Source organism: Propithecus coquereli, unplaced genomic scaffold (genome assembly GCF_000956105.1).
Source record: "Propithecus coquereli isolate 6110/MARCELLA unplaced genomic scaffold, Pcoq_1.0 Scaffold178, whole genome shotgun sequence".
NCBI classification, from domain to species: Eukaryota; Metazoa; Chordata; class Mammalia; order Primates; family Indriidae; genus Propithecus; species Propithecus coquereli.
The window spans coordinates 4408542-4425153 of record NW_012142523.1 but is presented as its reverse complement, the minus strand read 5'-3'; the positions used below and the strand labels follow the sequence as shown (position 1 = coordinate 4425153).

Sequence of the window (16612 nt, the reverse complement as noted above, 5' to 3'; positions counted from 1 at the left end):
CCCTTCCCAGCAATCAAAGGTCAGAAAATTGCACATGTGAGACATATATCTGGGTCCTTAACTTACCAACAAACCACCACAGAGAGGCCACCCTCCCTTACCAACCCAGATCCCTAATTCTAGGGTTTCTGAATGAATGCTCTTTTTCTGGCCTGATCTAATCCCACCTTTCAGTCCTTTCAGGCCCACCCCCAGGAGCTAAGGCCTCATTTTAGGCCTTGGGAACCCCCTAAGGCTGGGGCGGAAGAAGTGGTTATTTCCGATGCTTGGCATCCTTCTCCGAAGCCTTGGTGTCGCCATGCCCACTGCCCGCACTGCTTAGAAACATCTTGTCCAGCCCTTTGAGTGACTCCAGCAGGTAGTTCTGGAAGGCAGTGAGGGCGGCACAGATGGCAGGCCCGCCAAAACCATGGGTGATGAGGCTAAAGTGTGTCAGGCAACTCTGCACTCCAGGCTCCAGGATGAGTGCCGGGCGGCTGTTGCCCAGTGGCGAGCGGTCCTGAGCCATCAAGTCCGCAAATTCCTTGCAGATCTGCCTGGTGGGGAAGGAGGGTCAGAGGTTAGAGGACAAAGGTCTGAGCCCAGAGAAGGACCTCCTATCTGCTAGGCACTTCATGTACATTATCTATGTGATAGCCGACCCTGCCAACAGTGTGCAAATGATGATCATACCCATTTTACAGAAAAGAGAACTAAGATTTAGAGAAGTTAACTGACTAGCCCAACATCACACAACTAGGAAATAGCACATGTCAATACCCTACAGTCTCTCTCCTTTGGATGTCCTGCCAAATTCAAAGTACAGCTCAACTACTTACTACCTTATCCAGGAAAATGTCTTCAGCCCCTCTCCTCCCCCAAACACCCAATGCTTCACAGAACTTTGTCTTTGAAATTATTAGGGAACAATCCAGAATCTGCCTTGCATAACTGAATTGCTAGCAGCAAATATTAATTGAGGCCTAGACTCGGTGCCAAGTATGCTTTATGCATCATCTCACTTAATCCTCTCCACAAATCTATAGTATTATTATCCCCATGGTATGAATGAGGAAACTGGTTTCAGACAGGTTAGATGGCCAGCCAAAGTGACCTAGGTGGGACCTGAATCCAGCTCTAGTCTGCAGTCATTTTTCATTCTTTTGTGCATCCTGTGTGTAGCTTGGGCAAGAGAATCACTCATCACTCATATTTGTGTCACTGTGGAACCCAGCCAGCATCTCAGACGTGACTGGGACCCAGAACGTACTTGCTGAATGCGCTGATTAGTGAATGAGGTGAGCCCTGCCCAGATGTGTTTCTCCAGCTAGATGTGAGCAGCCTCAGAGGTCTCTCCATGTGGCGGCCTGGTGAATCTGTGCTTCCTCTTCTGCCCAGGGGACTGGAGGGAAGCCTCACAGGAGGGACAGTGGGGTTGCCATTTGAAGGCCTGCATTAGGTGGGAGGACCGGATGGTGTTCCAAGCAGGAGAAGGGCAAGCCCAAGGATGTGAGGGCAGGAGAGAGCACACAGGTCTGGAGAGTGGGTGGCGTCTGTGCAAGTCAAATTGTGGGGCCCTCAAAGGAGTTTGGACTTAAGTCTACAGATTGATGGTTCTCATATTTCTCTCTCGCTTCCTCCTTCTCTCCCCTTCTCTGTCTTTTCTTGCAATGGAATTGCTATGGTCTGAATGTTTGTGTCCCCCCAGAATTCATATGTTCAAATCTTATCCCCCCAGGCGATAGTATTAGGAGGGAGAACCTTTGGGAGGTGATTAGGTCGTAGGTGTGAAGCCCTCATAAATAGGATTAGTTCTCCTATAAGAGGCCAGAGAGAGACCTCCTGTCCCTTGTACAATGTAAGGCCACACAACCAGGAGCTATCTATGAGCCCGAAAGCAGGCCCTCTCCAGACAGGGATTCTGCCTTGACCTTGGGCTTCCCAGCCTCCAAAACTCTGAGAAATAAATTTCTATTATTTATAAGCTACCCAGTTTATGATATTTCATTATAGCAGCCTTGGACTAAGACAAGGATCCTTTCTGAAAAACTAAATCTCAATGGAATAGCAGTTTGTTAAACAGGCCCTGAGATGTCCCCACAGACCTAGTTTGAAAATCAATGCAGCAAGAGCGGGAGCCACTGAAGATTCTTGTGCAGCAGAGCGGTGCATGAGCAGGGAGGTTGAGGGAATGGGGACTCTGGAGTGAAGGTCCAGGAGTGAGATGAGACCTGAGTTGAGGTGGCAGCCTGTGAGGGAACCACCAAGGGGACTTGCAGAGGGTCAAGTGTGATCTGGTGGCTTGAGGGATGTCACTGCAACAGAGGGGCCTCAGACCCACAACAGGGCCTGGGCTGGTGGTGCCATGGGTCAAGGTATGTGAGCCTAGCACCCACACATGGGCCTGTGTAAGCCTGTATGTGACATTGTTTTTACTAATGCACAGTACCCAGGTATGTTCATATGTAACGTTCATGTGCGCCCCCAGGTGCTTGTGGGAAATGGTCATGTTTGAGTGTGATGAACATCATGCCCAAGTATGCCCACATGTGGTGCCCAAGTGTGCCCCTGTGAACCTAAGCAGGGAGCCTAGATATGTCTCTGGTACCACGTGGGCTATATGCACATGTGTGTGCTCTTGAGTGGTGTCCATCTATGATGCTGTGATGACGGCCTGTGCATTGCACCTACGTGTGCCTGTGCGTGGTACCCTCACTCACTTGGCGGCCAGCAGCATGCTCTTTCGGCTGTGCAGTTCTCCAGGGTCAGCATGCTGTCGGCACAGGTACTCGGCGGCTGCTTTGGCTGGGAACTCCGTCTCACAGACGTAACCGAAGTCTCGGGCCAGGTGTACGGCCTCTCCTAGGGGGAGGGGAGCTGTCACTTGCTGCCAGCCTATGCCACTCTGAGCCTGGGGCACAGCCTTGAATCTCCAAACCCTGGAAAGGGGGGACCCTGCTCCACCCTGCTTCTGTAGATGTCCCCTCTGGCTTTCCTTCCAGCCCAGCTCTAGCCTCCATTCCATTGCCTGTCCTTGGGGCCACCAGGGATGGGCTCTAAGCTCAGAGATGGGAGCTGGGCCCACCATGTATCCCAGAGCCAGAGCCCAGAGCCACTAACCTCCAGAGAAGGGGTTCTCATTCCCTTCATCCCTTTACCACATCCGGATACTGGCCACTGCTCCCCCTACACACACACACACACACACACACACACACACACACACACACACACATGCTCCAGGTAGCTTTCTACTGCACAGGCATGCATACATGCACAAAGACTATACACAGATATCACACACACACACCTTACTTCTGCATGACACACAGGGAGTACACATACAGATCCAGCAACATGTATGCAAATACACATGCACATTACTAAACACAGCCTCCTGCATTAGAGATGGTCATACCAGATGACATGTGTCCCCTCGAATTCACTCTCATGCCCACATTCAGGCCTCACTCACCCTCCACCAGGGAAGTCAGCAGCGTCACATTGGCGGCCTTGCGTCGGCCAGCTGGCAGGTTGAGCCCGATCTTCTCCAGCCGTTCCCGCAGGCACCGGCCCCCATTTTTGGACTTGGCCCTTGACATGCACAGAGAGAGACAGACACACAGCTATGAAGACGAGAGGAGCATGTAGGCCAAGTGACCCCAAAAGAGCTTTGTTGCCCCCACCAACCCCTGCTGAGGCTTGGGTCTGGCCCTGGGGATGCTATAGGGTCTCTTTCAGCAAGGTCCTACCCTCACTAGTTTTATAGCCAAGACAGGGGTGCGGGGCTCCAGCACCCAGCTCCAGGGGCCCCACAATCTGCCCCAGTATCTCAACAACAGAGGCAGCCTAGGGTGGAGCAGGATAGGCCAGCATCCTGGGGTCCTTAGCTCACCGGCTGGGCCATACACAGCTACCCAGAGATGCACAGACAGGGAGATGGGGAGAAAGGTATGCATGCAGCCATCCTGGGACTCTTAGACACACACACGCACACACACGCAGATGGATACACACTGAGGGTGAAAACAGAAACACATAGACACCAACAGAGACAGACATATGCAAGACCCACAGACTCAGAGACACAGGATCACAGCCAGTCAGGATCCCAGGGACATATGTAGACACTCAGGGATTCATAGAGAACCTCAAAGAGATGCTTAAAGAGACCAGGAATAAGGAGATACCCCCTACAACTGTACCAGTGCAGCTCCCACAGAGGTAGACATGTAAACATACATATGTCTAGCTCCAGATGCACATGTGATTATACACACATGCACAAATGCACACAGCAGGACACATTCCAGCCCACACATCGCACTAGAAGTTAAACAGGACACTCACCCTCATGGAAACAGAGTCCTGGCCATCCCCTGCTACACACACATATGCATGTACACGCCATCCTCACACTCATCAAAACTCACAGCCCTGAAGCAGACATGCCGTTCCCAGGCACAAGGATATGCACAGAGAGAGACAGACACATGACTATGAACACAAACCACGGACTACCAGGCTCCCCACCCCAAAACACACACAGGTGAAGCCTATGCTGCCACAGGGAATGGGCCTTGGGTCCTGGGGGTCTCTTTCCTGGGGGAGGGGGTGAAGACGGCACTCTCTTCCCCAGATCCAGCCTTGTCCATCCTGCCCAATGTGGATGGGTCCTGCGTCCCTTCCCTGTGCCCAGGCTTCTTTCTCTGCCCCCCTCCCTACCCGCAAGCCCACAGACCTGTAAGAGCTGCTGGAGACCTGGGCCTGCCCACAGAGCATGCACAATCTAGAGTCCCTGGGGCCTCTTATCCCAGGGAGACTGAGACAGATGACGCTGTGGCCAGGGGTGGGCTGGCTCCCTCTCTCTGATGCCCTGAGCAGGGCTGAGGACACCAGGGATTTCAGCTGGAGCACTGTGCGGGGGACATGGGCTGGCCTTCCTACCTGCGGAGGACGCCCCCCAGGAGGGAGGCATTGAGGCACTCTGGAGGTGAGAGTCGCCGCTGCACCTCCCCCACCGTCACCTTGTACTTGGACGTCGAACTGAGCAGTGAGAGCCGGCCAGGCACGGAGCAGAAGACCTCACCGGGGTTCGTGATGCCACCAACCAGGCTGTCTTTAGCCACCACCAGGGCCGAGAGGCTGCTGGCTTTGGAGGGGACGGGCACTGTGGAGCCGGGGCAAGAGCAGGGAGAGAGGGAAGCACTGAGCCAGTGGCCACAGCACACGGCACCTGCTGCCAGCCCTGTACTTGGAAACATCCAGCACCTTTCGGAGGGAGGTTCTATTATAAACTTGCTTTACAGAGGGAGAGACTGAGGCATGGTGAGATTAAAGTGACCCACCCAAGTTCACTGAGATAACGGGTGTGGAAACTGAACCAAGAGCTGTCTGGCTCTTGAACCCGTGTCCCCCTCACTGAGCCAGGCTGATCCCCTCTTAATACTCAAACAGCTTCGGTAGAGTCTTGGTCCTTTGGCAGGTGCCATCAGAGAGGGAGCTCGCCGGGAGGATGTGGGGTCTGAGCTAGAGGCAGGATTCCTGGGTCACTGCAGCAGGGCCTGGCCAGGGAGTCCCCAATTTCTCTTCCCACCTATGATTCCACATCTTTCTTCCCTTCCCCGCAGATCAGCGAGGTTATTGCCCTATTGCTTCTAGCCCTGGCCCCTTCCTGCCAAGTCACTCTGTGATGCCCAGGAGACCAGGTATAAGGAGATACGCCCTACAGCCCCCTCCCCCAAATACTCCCTAATTATCTACTAATTACTCTGAAGGACAGAGAAGGGAATCTGAGAAGCTAATTTTCTAAAACTCACTTAGATACTCTTGGCTATAAAAGAAAGTTCTTCCTGCAGTCTAACCATCCTCCTGCCTAGCCTGAGGAGGAAGGGAGACTATTAAGGCACCTGCTTCTTCAGAGGAACGCTTGGCCTTCTCTGCTTTCAAAGAAGTGAGAGTCTTGGTGGACAAAGGCCCTGTGTGTGTTGGGAGTGGGGACAAGTTGAAGTCTGGGGCTAACACTTACTGAGTGCTCACTATGCTGTGCTCACATAGCTCACCTCACCGAATCCTCAGGACAGCCCACAAGGGCTTATTATTATTCCTGCTTTACAGATGAGGGGACCGAAGCACAGGGAGACGATGTAGTGTGCCTGAGATCACACGACTGGTGGGCTGAGAACCAGTAGCAAACCCAGGGCTGTGATTGCAAAGGCAGTGCTCTCAGCCTGCCAGCCATTTGGCAAGTATTTGCTGAGCACCTACGTGCCAAGACCTGTGCTAGGCCTTGGGAATACCGAGTAAACAAGGCTAATAACCCTGTCCCTAACCTGGCAGAACCTCCTCGTCTCTTTCCTCTCGGAATGAGCATTCCTACCCTCCACCTGGCCACCTAGCCAGAAAGCTAAATGTTTCCCCACCACATACCATCCACTGCCACGTCCTACGGCTTTCATTTCTTTACATTTCTTTACGTGGCTCACATGTGGCCACTTCTCTGCATGCACACAGATGCTGGCTCTCTTCTGGCCTGAATTTCTGCACAGCCCCTGCTCTGGTCTCCCTGCCCTGCTCTAGAGGGATCTTTCCCTCTGGATGCATCACTCCACAGCCTGAAACTCAGTGCCTGGTCAGTTCCCCGAGAGTCCAATACCAGCTCCATAGCTGGGCAGTATGATGTCCCCTACCTGTCAATGAGTGCCAGCTGTCCACCAAGTACTTTATATGAACAGCTCTGTGGAGCAGATGCTATTATCCCAACCCCCTTTCAAAATGAAGAAACTGAAAATTCGAAGAGGTTCAAATGGCACAGCAAATAATCAGCAGGAATGGGCTTTGAACTCTGACCACTGACTCCAAAGTCCACGTCCTTAACCATCATGGCCTCCTTCACCCTCTCCCGTGTTCTGGCTCCTGCCTGCCCCTCTTGCCTGGTCCCCATTTGTCTAAGGCTCTAGACCCTCTGACTAATAGAAACATAATGTGAGCCACATATATAAATCTATATTTCCTAGTATCCACATTTTTAAAAAGTAAAAAGAAACATGAGATTAATTTTAATTAATGTATTAAATAATGTATTTAATATATTTTATTTACCCAATATATAAAAATATAATTATTTCAAAATGTAATCAATATTTTAAAAATTATTAAAGAGATATTTTACTTTTTTTTATACTTAGTCTTCAAAATCCAATGCATTTTACACTTAAGGTCAACTCAATTCAGACTAGTCACATTTCAGGTGCTCAAGAGCCACACATGGCTAGTGGCCACCCTGGTGGACAGCACAGCTCCAGACTTCAAGGCGGGGCACAACAGGTAACACAGTAAGTGAGATGTGGAACTGGGGGAGACTGGCAGGCTGGAGCAGACACCTTGTGTAAGTCCCGCCATGCAGGACACAGACCCCACACTGCCAGAGCTCCTGGGGTTTTGGGTTTTTTTGTTGTTGGTTTTTGAAACTAGGATGCTGGATTCTTATGTGAAATCTCTGGATTTTTCTTTTCTTTCTTTTTTCTTTTTTTTTTTGAGACAGGGTCTTACTGTGTCGCTCAGGCTGGAGTGCAGTGGCATCATCATAGCTCACTGCAACCTCAAACTCCTGGGTTGAAGGGATCCCCTCAGTCTCCCAAATAGTTGGGACTACAGACATGTGCCACCATGCCTGGTCAATATTTTTAATCTTTTGTAGAGATGAGGTCTCACTATGTTGCTCAGGCTGATCTTGAACTCCTGGCCTCAAGCGATCCTCCAGCTTAGGCCTCCCAAAGTGCTGGGATTACAAGTGTGAGCCACCATGCCCAGCTGAAATCTCTGGATTTTTAAGCATTGGTAGCTGACTCAAAGATTTTAAACCCAGCACAGACCAAATGGAACCTGTATGAAGTGCCCCCTGGGATGTGGGCCCCTCGGGTGTGAGCTCCTTGAGCCCCACAGAGCTGCTCTGTCTGTCCCAGGGCCCTTCTCCATGCTACTGAGCAGGGCCCTCCTTCCCAAGCCAAGTTTAGGCACCACTCCAAGCACAGAGCTTCCTTCAAGCTCTGTCTCACCCCATCCCAGGACTTGCCAAACAGAACCTCCCTTGTCTGCTTCCGTGGCTGTCTTCCCTACCAAGGAGAAGTGCGCTGAGAACAGAGTCTTAGCACAGGTGGCCATGAGTAAATGTGGGACAAGTTAGTGATGTAAGGGCCCAGGGATCCCAAGTGGGAAAAGGGTGATGGCCCACAGCCTAGATGTCGGGAGTAGTGAGGGGAGCCTCATTCCTTTGCTAGCAACAGATAATAAACCTGCCCTTTCTCCCTGGGTTCCTATTCAGGCACCACGGACGGGCCAAAAGATCATGGATGAGGGGACAGTGGGGAGTTGGGAGGATGTGGAGAGAATGAGCAGCACACTCCCCTACTTCCTGCCCCCTGCTCCAATGAGTTTCCTGTCCCCAGTGCAGGGCCAGAACTAGGATAAGGCAAGCAAGACACTCGCCTTGGGTGCAACACTTAAGGAGGCACCAAAAAACTCAGTAGTTAAGATATGTGGTATTTTAATGCAGTATTTTTTAAAAGCAAAATGTAAAAAAAAATCCATGGTGAACAAAATATCAAACTTTGAATAAAGGCGGACTCTGATCCTGCTCTTGCATGACCTTGCCTCATTCGCCCTCTCCTAATCCTGGCCCTGCCCCAGAGTGAGCAGCCGGGACTGCTCGATTCAGCAGGACACAGCACTGGACATGCACTAAGAGCCAGCCTTGGCCCTGCCCTGTCCCTCCTACAGTGTCTCCCAGGCCTGTGCACATGTGTGCGTATCTGAACCAAGCTTCTCTCTTCACCTGTGTCCCTCTGCCTGAAGGGACAATGGAACTATTCTTTATCTCGATTGTTTTAGTGGTTATATATGTGTACATTTGTCAAAATTTATAGAAATGTACATTTAAAAAGGTGAACTGTACTGCATATAAATTATACCTCAAGTATGACTTTAAAAAATAAAAATAAAACTACAAATTGATAAATTAAAAATAAAAAGAAGGGAAAGTGACTCTCTTCCCTCCCATCATCCCTGGCCAGAAGGAGGGGTCAGAAGAACAGGAAATTCTCTCTTCCAGCAGCCTCCTCCATCCAACTGCTGTTAAAACCTGGGCCCACCGAGGCCAGGCCCTGTGAGAGGGGAGAGAGACCAAGGCTGTGTGAAGCTGTTTGTGCATGTGCAAATGTGGATGTGTGTCACAAAGTGACTGTACATAAAAACTGTATGCCCTTGTCATCGAAACAGCAATGAGGATGAGATTGTGTATGTGTACACTTGCTCATTCAACAAATACTGGGCCACAGCTATATACCCAGACATAGTCCCTGCCCTCCTCCAGTGTGTAGGGATGTGGCAGCCTGCAAATGGATACCTGCAAGTGCTCTCCTGTTGATGCCAGATTTATGCCAACATAGGTATGACTAAATGTAAGTGTCTGGCATGACATGTGGACATGTGCTTGTGTATTGGAGTGACAGACCTTGCTGATTCCTCCACCTGTCCCCGTTTTCCTCAAAGCCTCTTCCCTCAAAAATGGCAAGAGGGAGGGAGTCCAAGGTTAGGGAAGCAGGTGGGCCTGGGAAGGGGCAGTCAGGGAGGTGGGATCAAACTAACACAGATTGCAAAGCAGAGACACTGGCCTTTGTCCCCCACACCCACAGGACAGGCCCCACCATGGTGACTCCTGAAGCTGAAATGGTCTACTCATGGTGTCGCCCTGGTCACACATGCAGAAGCCATTCACACACACATGCTCCTGCAAACACAAGAGTTCCCAACCTGTCTGTCAGATAAGACACACACATACACACACACACACACACACACACACACATGTCTACACAGTCTACACACAGGTGGTAGATATGGTCTGACTAATGAATCTTGGGAGTGTGCAGCAGATTCTCCCAGAAAACTTGTTAGAATTGCAATTCCTTCTAGAAGAAAACATAGGAGAGAAATCTCCATGCCCTTGGGCTGGGCAAAAAGTTCCTATATACAAAGTTCCATGACCCATAAAAGGAAATAATGATAAATTGAACTTCATCAAAATTTAAAACTTTTGCACATCAGAAGACATTATTAAGAAAATAGCCAGGTGTGTTTGACGTGAACCTATAGTCCCAGCTACTCAGGAGGCTGGAGCAGGAGGATCACCCAGGCTGTAGTGCCCTACGACTATGCCTGTGACTAGCCACTGCACTTCAGCCTAGCCAACACAGGAAGACCCCATCAAAAACAAAAAAACAAAAGAAAGAAAACAAAAAGACAAACCATGAACTGGAAGAAAATATTTGCAAGTCATATATCTGATAAAGGATGTGTATCCAGAATATATAAAGAACTCTTACAACTCAATAATAAGATAACAACCGAATGAGAATATGGTCTCTCTTTTCTGCTGCAACAGGGCTCTGGTTGTCATCTGTGGAGTATCTACCTTGCTAAACCTATATCTTGCTCTTGCTTTATAATCCCATCTTGCTCCCCCTCAATAAATTTCACCTCATGATTGCCTAAAAAAAAAAAAGAATATGCTCCAAATATGTGAACAGATGTTTCATTAAAAATGGTAGATGAATGGTTAGTAAGCACATGAAAAAGTGCTCAACAGCATTAGTCATTAAATTAACACAAATTAAAACTATACTAAGACACTTGTAGACTGTTATAATCAAAATTCCAAGTGTAGCTGAGGATATGGAGAAACTGGAACCCTCACACATTGCTGGTGGGAATGTCAAACAGTACAGCCACTTTAGAAAACATCTTCAGTTTCTCAAAAATTAAACATAAACTTACCATACAATCCAGCAATTCCACTCCTAGGAATTTACCCAAGAGCAATGAAAACATATGTCTACACAAAGGCATGTATATGAATGTTCACAGCAACACTATTCATAATAGCCAAAAAGCGAAACAACCCAAGTGCCCATCAACTGGACCAATGGATAAACAAAATATGTTACATCCCTACGATGGCATACTACTCAGCAATAAAAAGAAACAAACTACTGATATATGCTATAACAGGGACAAGCCTCAAAAACATTATGCTAAGTAACAGAAGCTAGATGCAAAAGCCTTCATATTTATATATCCTACTTATATAACATGTCCAGAATGTGCAAATTTAGGGACAGAAAGCAGATCAGTGGTTGCCTAAGACTTGGGGTGAGTATAGGGATTAACTACAAATGGGAATGAAGGAATTTTGGAGTTGACGGAAATATCTCAAAATGGATTGTGGTAATGGGTATACAACTCTATACATTTAATAAAAATCATCAAATTATATTCTTACCATGGGTGCATTTTAGGTACGTAAATTTTACCTCAATAAATCAGTTACAAAATGCAAGTTCTAGGGCCATACTTCCAGGGATTCTCATTCAGTAGATATGGGGTGGGGCACAGAAATCTGTATTTTTAACAAGCATCCCCAGGGAATTCTAGTGCATATGGTTCCCTAGACTGCACTTACGGTAGCACTGTCCGAAGCTTGAGTGGTGGGAACAGCAGAAAGAAGGCAGATAGGAGGGGTGGTGACCTTCCCCCCAGCCCACTTGAGTCTTCTCATCTCCCGCAGTGGGACCTGCTGGTTAAGTTTCCTTCTCATTAACTTCCAGAAGGTTTCTTTTAAATGTAGCTCCTACCCTTCACTCCCCTGCTCCACGCTCTTCCGTGGCTCCCACTGTCCTCAGATAAAGTCCAAGCTCTATCTGCATGGGCACTGCTTTTTTAGTTGCCTTCTGGGGCAGACAGTAGCCTGGGAGGCAAGTGAGGAAGGATTGAGGAAGTGCAGGATCAGATTTGTATTCATGTATATTTTTAATATTTTGTCATGGATTTTTTTTTTGCATTTTTTTTATTTAAAAAAATAAAATAAAACCCTGTGGGGAAGGGTTCCCGACCCCCAGGTAGGCAACCACCCACTCTCCTCTGGAGAGAAGGAGGGATACATCTCAGTTCTCATCCCTGAACCACTCCCCTCCAGCTGTGAATGTATAACCTGAAACTCACACAAGTTTTTAAGCTTTTTAACCTGTCTAGCTTTTCCACAGGGAGGGCATTTGCACATGCTGATGTAGCAAGGACAGTAGCCCTTTCTACACACTCCTCCTCCCAAAGCACTCAGACTTCAAAATCCGTCACTCATTCATTCAACACCCACTGAGCACCTACTGAGCCTGGCTCAAATCTCTGTCCAGTAGGAGGAGTCAGGCACTCACCGCTCCTCTGAGCTTCCACCGCGTCCCCTACAGACCCTGCTCACCAGTCCCGCCTGCTTTCTGTGTCTCTGGGACAGGCTGTAAAACTGATGGCGACAAACGTGGGCAGAAAACGGAGGGCCCCTAATTCCCCTCGGGCCGGCTTCAGGGCGGGCGACCAGGAAGCCTGTGGTGGGGCGGGGGCTGTGCCTCCCCTTCCCTCCCCGACAGGGGCCTGCAAGCAGCGAAGACTCCATACCCCAGGTCGGGGCCCCCGGGCTTCCAGGCTCCTCTCCGGGCCGCACCGGCCAAGCCCAGGCGCGAGGGCCCACCCCGCCCCCGCGGTCGGAAGGCCGCTTCTGGTGGGGCCGGGGCTGCCTGGGTTCCGCGCCCTGGACCCCAACCGCCCGCCACGCAGCCGCCGCGCCCGCCGAAGCCGCGAGGAGCCAGAGAACCCGACGCTCCCGCCGGCCCCGCGCGACCGTCTGCGGTTCCCGGGTCTGGCGGGGTGGGGTCGCGCGCTCACCGGGCGGGCGCCGGAAGCCTTTGGGGCACGACCCGGGCTCCAGATGCCGCCAGAACGGCCCGAGGCGAAGAAGGGCGCGGATTCATCGTCACCTCCGTGGCGACGCCGGGGACGGTCAGCGAGGCCGCAGTCCCGCCGCGACGGCGCAGGGCCGAGGGAAACCGCGGGCTGCGCGGCGGGGAGCAGGGCTGCAGCCGGCCCACCTGCCCAGCCGCCCGCGCCGCGCCCGGGGTTGGGACGGCGGGATCCAGCTCCGCGTCTGCGAAGCCGGAAAGCGCCGGCAGCAGGGGGCCGAGCTCGCGGCTCCGAACCGGCGCTTCCTTCCGCGGGGAGCCCGCGGTTCTTGCCCCTTGCCCCTTCCCCCTTCGCCGCAGCGCCTCGGGCTGCAGCGCGATGTCGCAGGGGCGTCCAGGGCTCATCCCCAGCTCAGGTCGCTCCCCTCGGCCACCGCGGGCGGGCGTGGGGTCCCGCCGCTGTGAACGCCCGAGTCCGCGCCGCCCCACATGCGCCCCAGGCAGCCAGCGCGCCGCACCCGGGACAGTCCGGCCGCACTCCTTGTGTCGTTTGGACTGCCTTTGGGAATTCTGGCACACCTAGGACTCTTAGAGTTTGGGAAGCTGATGTCCTTTGAGAGAAAACCAACTCTGGGGCAATTACAGTCCCTCCTGGCATCCTGTCTCTTGTCCCAGCTCGGGCCCGAGGGAGGTTCGTAGGTGAAGGTGCTCAGAGCAACAGCTGATCCTTCTATCCTTCCCAGGGCAGAGGTCCCCAAGCCCCTTCCCAAAACGCAGGGTCTTGGCCTCCCTCAGAGAGTCAGTGAATCTAGGCCCTCAGCCCCTTGAGCCCTGGCAGGAGTAGGGAACTGGGGACTGCCACCGTGGTCATGTTTCCAGTGAACGAGGCCCAGTGGCAGGCTCTTGCCAACTGCGGACCAAGCTCTCCCTTCCTTTGGGTTCATGAAGGGCACTGTCCACTAAGCCAATGAACTGCTGGCCAGCAGAGCCGGGTCCAGTGTGCAGCCAGATTTCCAGAGTCCTTCCCACCCCCAGCTCCAGATGACACAGCCCCAATTCCTGCCTCCCCCCGCCCCCCACGTTCTGAGAGGCCTGTCCTCTCAACTCCCCTCTACATACGCCCAGTCATCCAGCCAACTCCCAGCTCCTGGTAGCCCAGCCCCAGTTCCTGGAGGTCCAGCCCCTGTCCCCTAGTCCCACTTCCACCCCAGCCTCAGCTGAGAACACGTGGAGGGCAAACAGAGCCCAGGCTTAAATTCACTCCTTTGAAAAACAACTTGAGCCAAACCCCAAGCAGCCTTTGCCCTGGCACTGAGGGGCTCGAGTGCGCCTCCAAATTTGGGCGCCAGCCCTAGTGTAAGGATCTGGCTCAAAGCCTGGGCCCCTCTGAGTCTGTTTCTCTCTGTCTCTCTCTCTCTTTCCCTCTGTCTGTCTGCCTTTCCCTGGCACTGCCAGAACTCGATCTGGTCCTCAGGCTCAAAAATCCACTCAGAGATGGGTCTCACTGCGAAGAGACACAAAAATACTCCCAAAAATACACAGGGAGGGAACCTCACATTCTTAGAAATCCTCGGATACCAAAGAAAAATTCCAGGACCCAACAGAGATACTGTCACACATATTGAGACCCCCAAACGCAGAGAAATGTACACCAATATACATAAACACACATCACAAATACACTCGGAGAAACAGAGATACACATGCCAAGAAATACTAAGACACCCAGGAAAGGACCGTATTAGACAAGCACAGGACCCTGAACTCTCACATGGACACAGACACCCAGGCCCTTACCCGCATACACACAACCGAACACACAGCATTCACACACTAGCTCCCCTAAGCCTAAATGCCGAAAAAGGCTCCCGCAAAGAAAATTCCCAGGAGGAAACGAGAGGCCCCCAAGGCCCTGCTGGGAAGGTAGGGGCAGAAAGCACCTACAAGGCTCCAAAATGCTAAGGCTCTGTAAAGTGAAAATCATTTACCGAAATCTGTGGGAACAGCACTTCCATTCCCACCTCTGAGGAAACAGGGAAGTGGTTTAACTTGTTCTGCGAATCAACTCCAGATCCACAAGCGCGCTCTCCCCTTGGCGGAGACAGGCCAGGCCCCCGCGCGGCAGCCGAGTGAGCGCAGACTACCGGGGCCCAGCCCAGGCCGCAGGGTCCGGGGCCAGCTCTCCAGGCCCGTGCCGCTGCCCAGACTCTGGCCAGGCCCGCAGCCTCTGCTGGGCCTCTACTGGGCCAGGAAGAGTGCCTGGTGGACATTGAGCCTGGCGACACGCAGGAGGCACAGAATATGGTGAAGATAATGGGTCTGTGCGCCTAGGCCTGCACCATCTTGCCCGGCTCTGCCCTGGCAGATGCACGCCATTCCTTACCTTTCTTGATCACGGACTGGTCCAGGAGGCTCATTCCCGGTTCATCCATGGCCTGCAAATAGGAGAGCGCGGCGGTGAGGGCTCGTGTGGACCGAGTCGCCTGTCATTTCCCAGACTCCTGCTGCCCCTGGTCTCTGTCGGCCCCGCCCAACGCGCACCACCATCGCCTGGGGCGGCGACGGGCGGGACCAGGAGTCGCCGAGACTCGGCACCAGCTGCGGCCGAGCTGGAGCCCTGGGTATCTCACCTGGAGCCCTGGGTATCTCCCCGAGCCGTGCGAAAAGGAAAATTTGAACCTTAGACGGGAAACTGCCGCGCCTCTCTTTGCCCCGGGGGCAGGCTGCCCCATGTATGCCCTACTTGGCTCAATCGCCCAGCTGGGCGGGAAAGAAGTGATTCGGTCCGGCCCAGGGTTGCCGCCATCCAGGCACCACGCGCGGACTTAGTGCCAGGCCGCCTTAATGGCCAGGCAGCGTTGACCCCAGGAGGTGGGACGCATCCTCGGAGTCACCAGTGAGAAGTGGTGGGCTGGGAGAAAAGTCAGCTTCCTGCATTTGTCACTTTTTGCCTCCAGCCAACGTGCTAAATCACCGCGGCCCGTCCGGACCCATCCCGGACCCCTGGGGCCTCACCTGCAGGTCCTCCAGGCCCGGCGCCGCCAGCCCGGGAAGGCCGAGGGGGGCATCTGCCAGGCCGTGTGCGCCGTCGGCCAGGCCGTGCAGGAGCCGGGGCACGGCGGCGGCGTAGTCACGGCGCGGGTCAAGGCCCAGGGCGCGGGCGGGCGGTGCCAGCAGACTGGGCGGCTCGTCGTGGGTGCGGGCGGCGGCGCGGGGCGCGGCCCACGCGGCCTGCGGAGGCTGCGGCTGCGCCAAGGGCGCCAGGCCGCCGTACGGGTCCCCAGCCAGGTGGGGAAAGGCGGCAGCGGCGTCGGGCGCCTGGCCATAGGGCAGCGGCGGCTGCGGGTAGGGCGGCGGGAAGTAGGGGGGCTGGAAGTCGGCGGCGGCAGCGGCGGCCGGCGTGTGGCAGAGAGGTGCTGCCGGCCCATAGGCCGCCTGGGGCAGGGACGACAGGCGGGCCCCGCCGGCCGCTGCGCCCAGCCCGTCGGGGCGCTCCTGGGAAAGAGAGGGGAGTGTTAGGTGATGCGCTGGCGGCTGCAAGGACCTCAGCCCGAAAGGATCCTCCTGAGCTCGCGAGTGTCCAGCTGCCGTCCCTCCCGCTTCCTGGGCCCCCGAGGTCTATCTCCGACGGACCCACGGGCGCGAGAGCCTCAGCTGGGGACAGCGGTCTCCTGCGCGCCGCTTCTCAGCTGGCGGAGGCCCCGTGGCCCCCTCCCTCTGAGATTTCGTTGGCGCGGGGCAGGAGGATTGAAAGGTCCAGCACGCAGGCTCCGCGATCCCCCGGCCGAGGATGCCCCGGTGCCCGGACCGAGACTACTCACCATGGCGGAGTAAGCGTGCACCAGCAT

General features: G+C 53.3%; 1 protein-coding gene across 1 annotated transcript; it reads right to left on the bottom strand.

The window, feature by feature from the left end:
- Window positions 1–253: 253 nt before the first annotated feature.
- TFAP2E (transcription factor AP-2 epsilon (activating enhancer binding protein 2 epsilon)) lies at window positions 254–16612 on the bottom strand. The gene is made up of 7 exons (XM_012642319.1): window positions 16586–16612; window positions 15780–16259; window positions 15148–15199; window positions 4927–5149; window positions 3455–3573; window positions 2700–2841; window positions 254–536 (listed from the first exon to the last, which is right to left on the bottom strand). Exons 1-7 carry the CDS (start codon window positions 16610–16612, stop codon window positions 254–256), a joined length of 1326 nt encoding a protein of 441 aa, XP_012497773.1.

Bases quoted from the DNA above. Each gene is read 5' to 3' on its own strand.
- TFAP2E (XM_012642319.1), bottom strand. From the start codon at position 16,612: ATGCTGGTGCACGCTTACTCCGCCATG. The intron at 5,150-15,147 runs GTAAGGAATGGC...CCGGCTCCACAG, and splicing joins CCAGTCCGTGATCAAGAAAG to TGCCCGTCCCCTCCAAAGCC. The intron at 2,842-3,454 runs GTGAGTGAGGCC...CCCTCCCCCTAG, and splicing joins GCTGACTTCCCTGGTGGAGG to GAGAGGCCGTACACCTGGCC.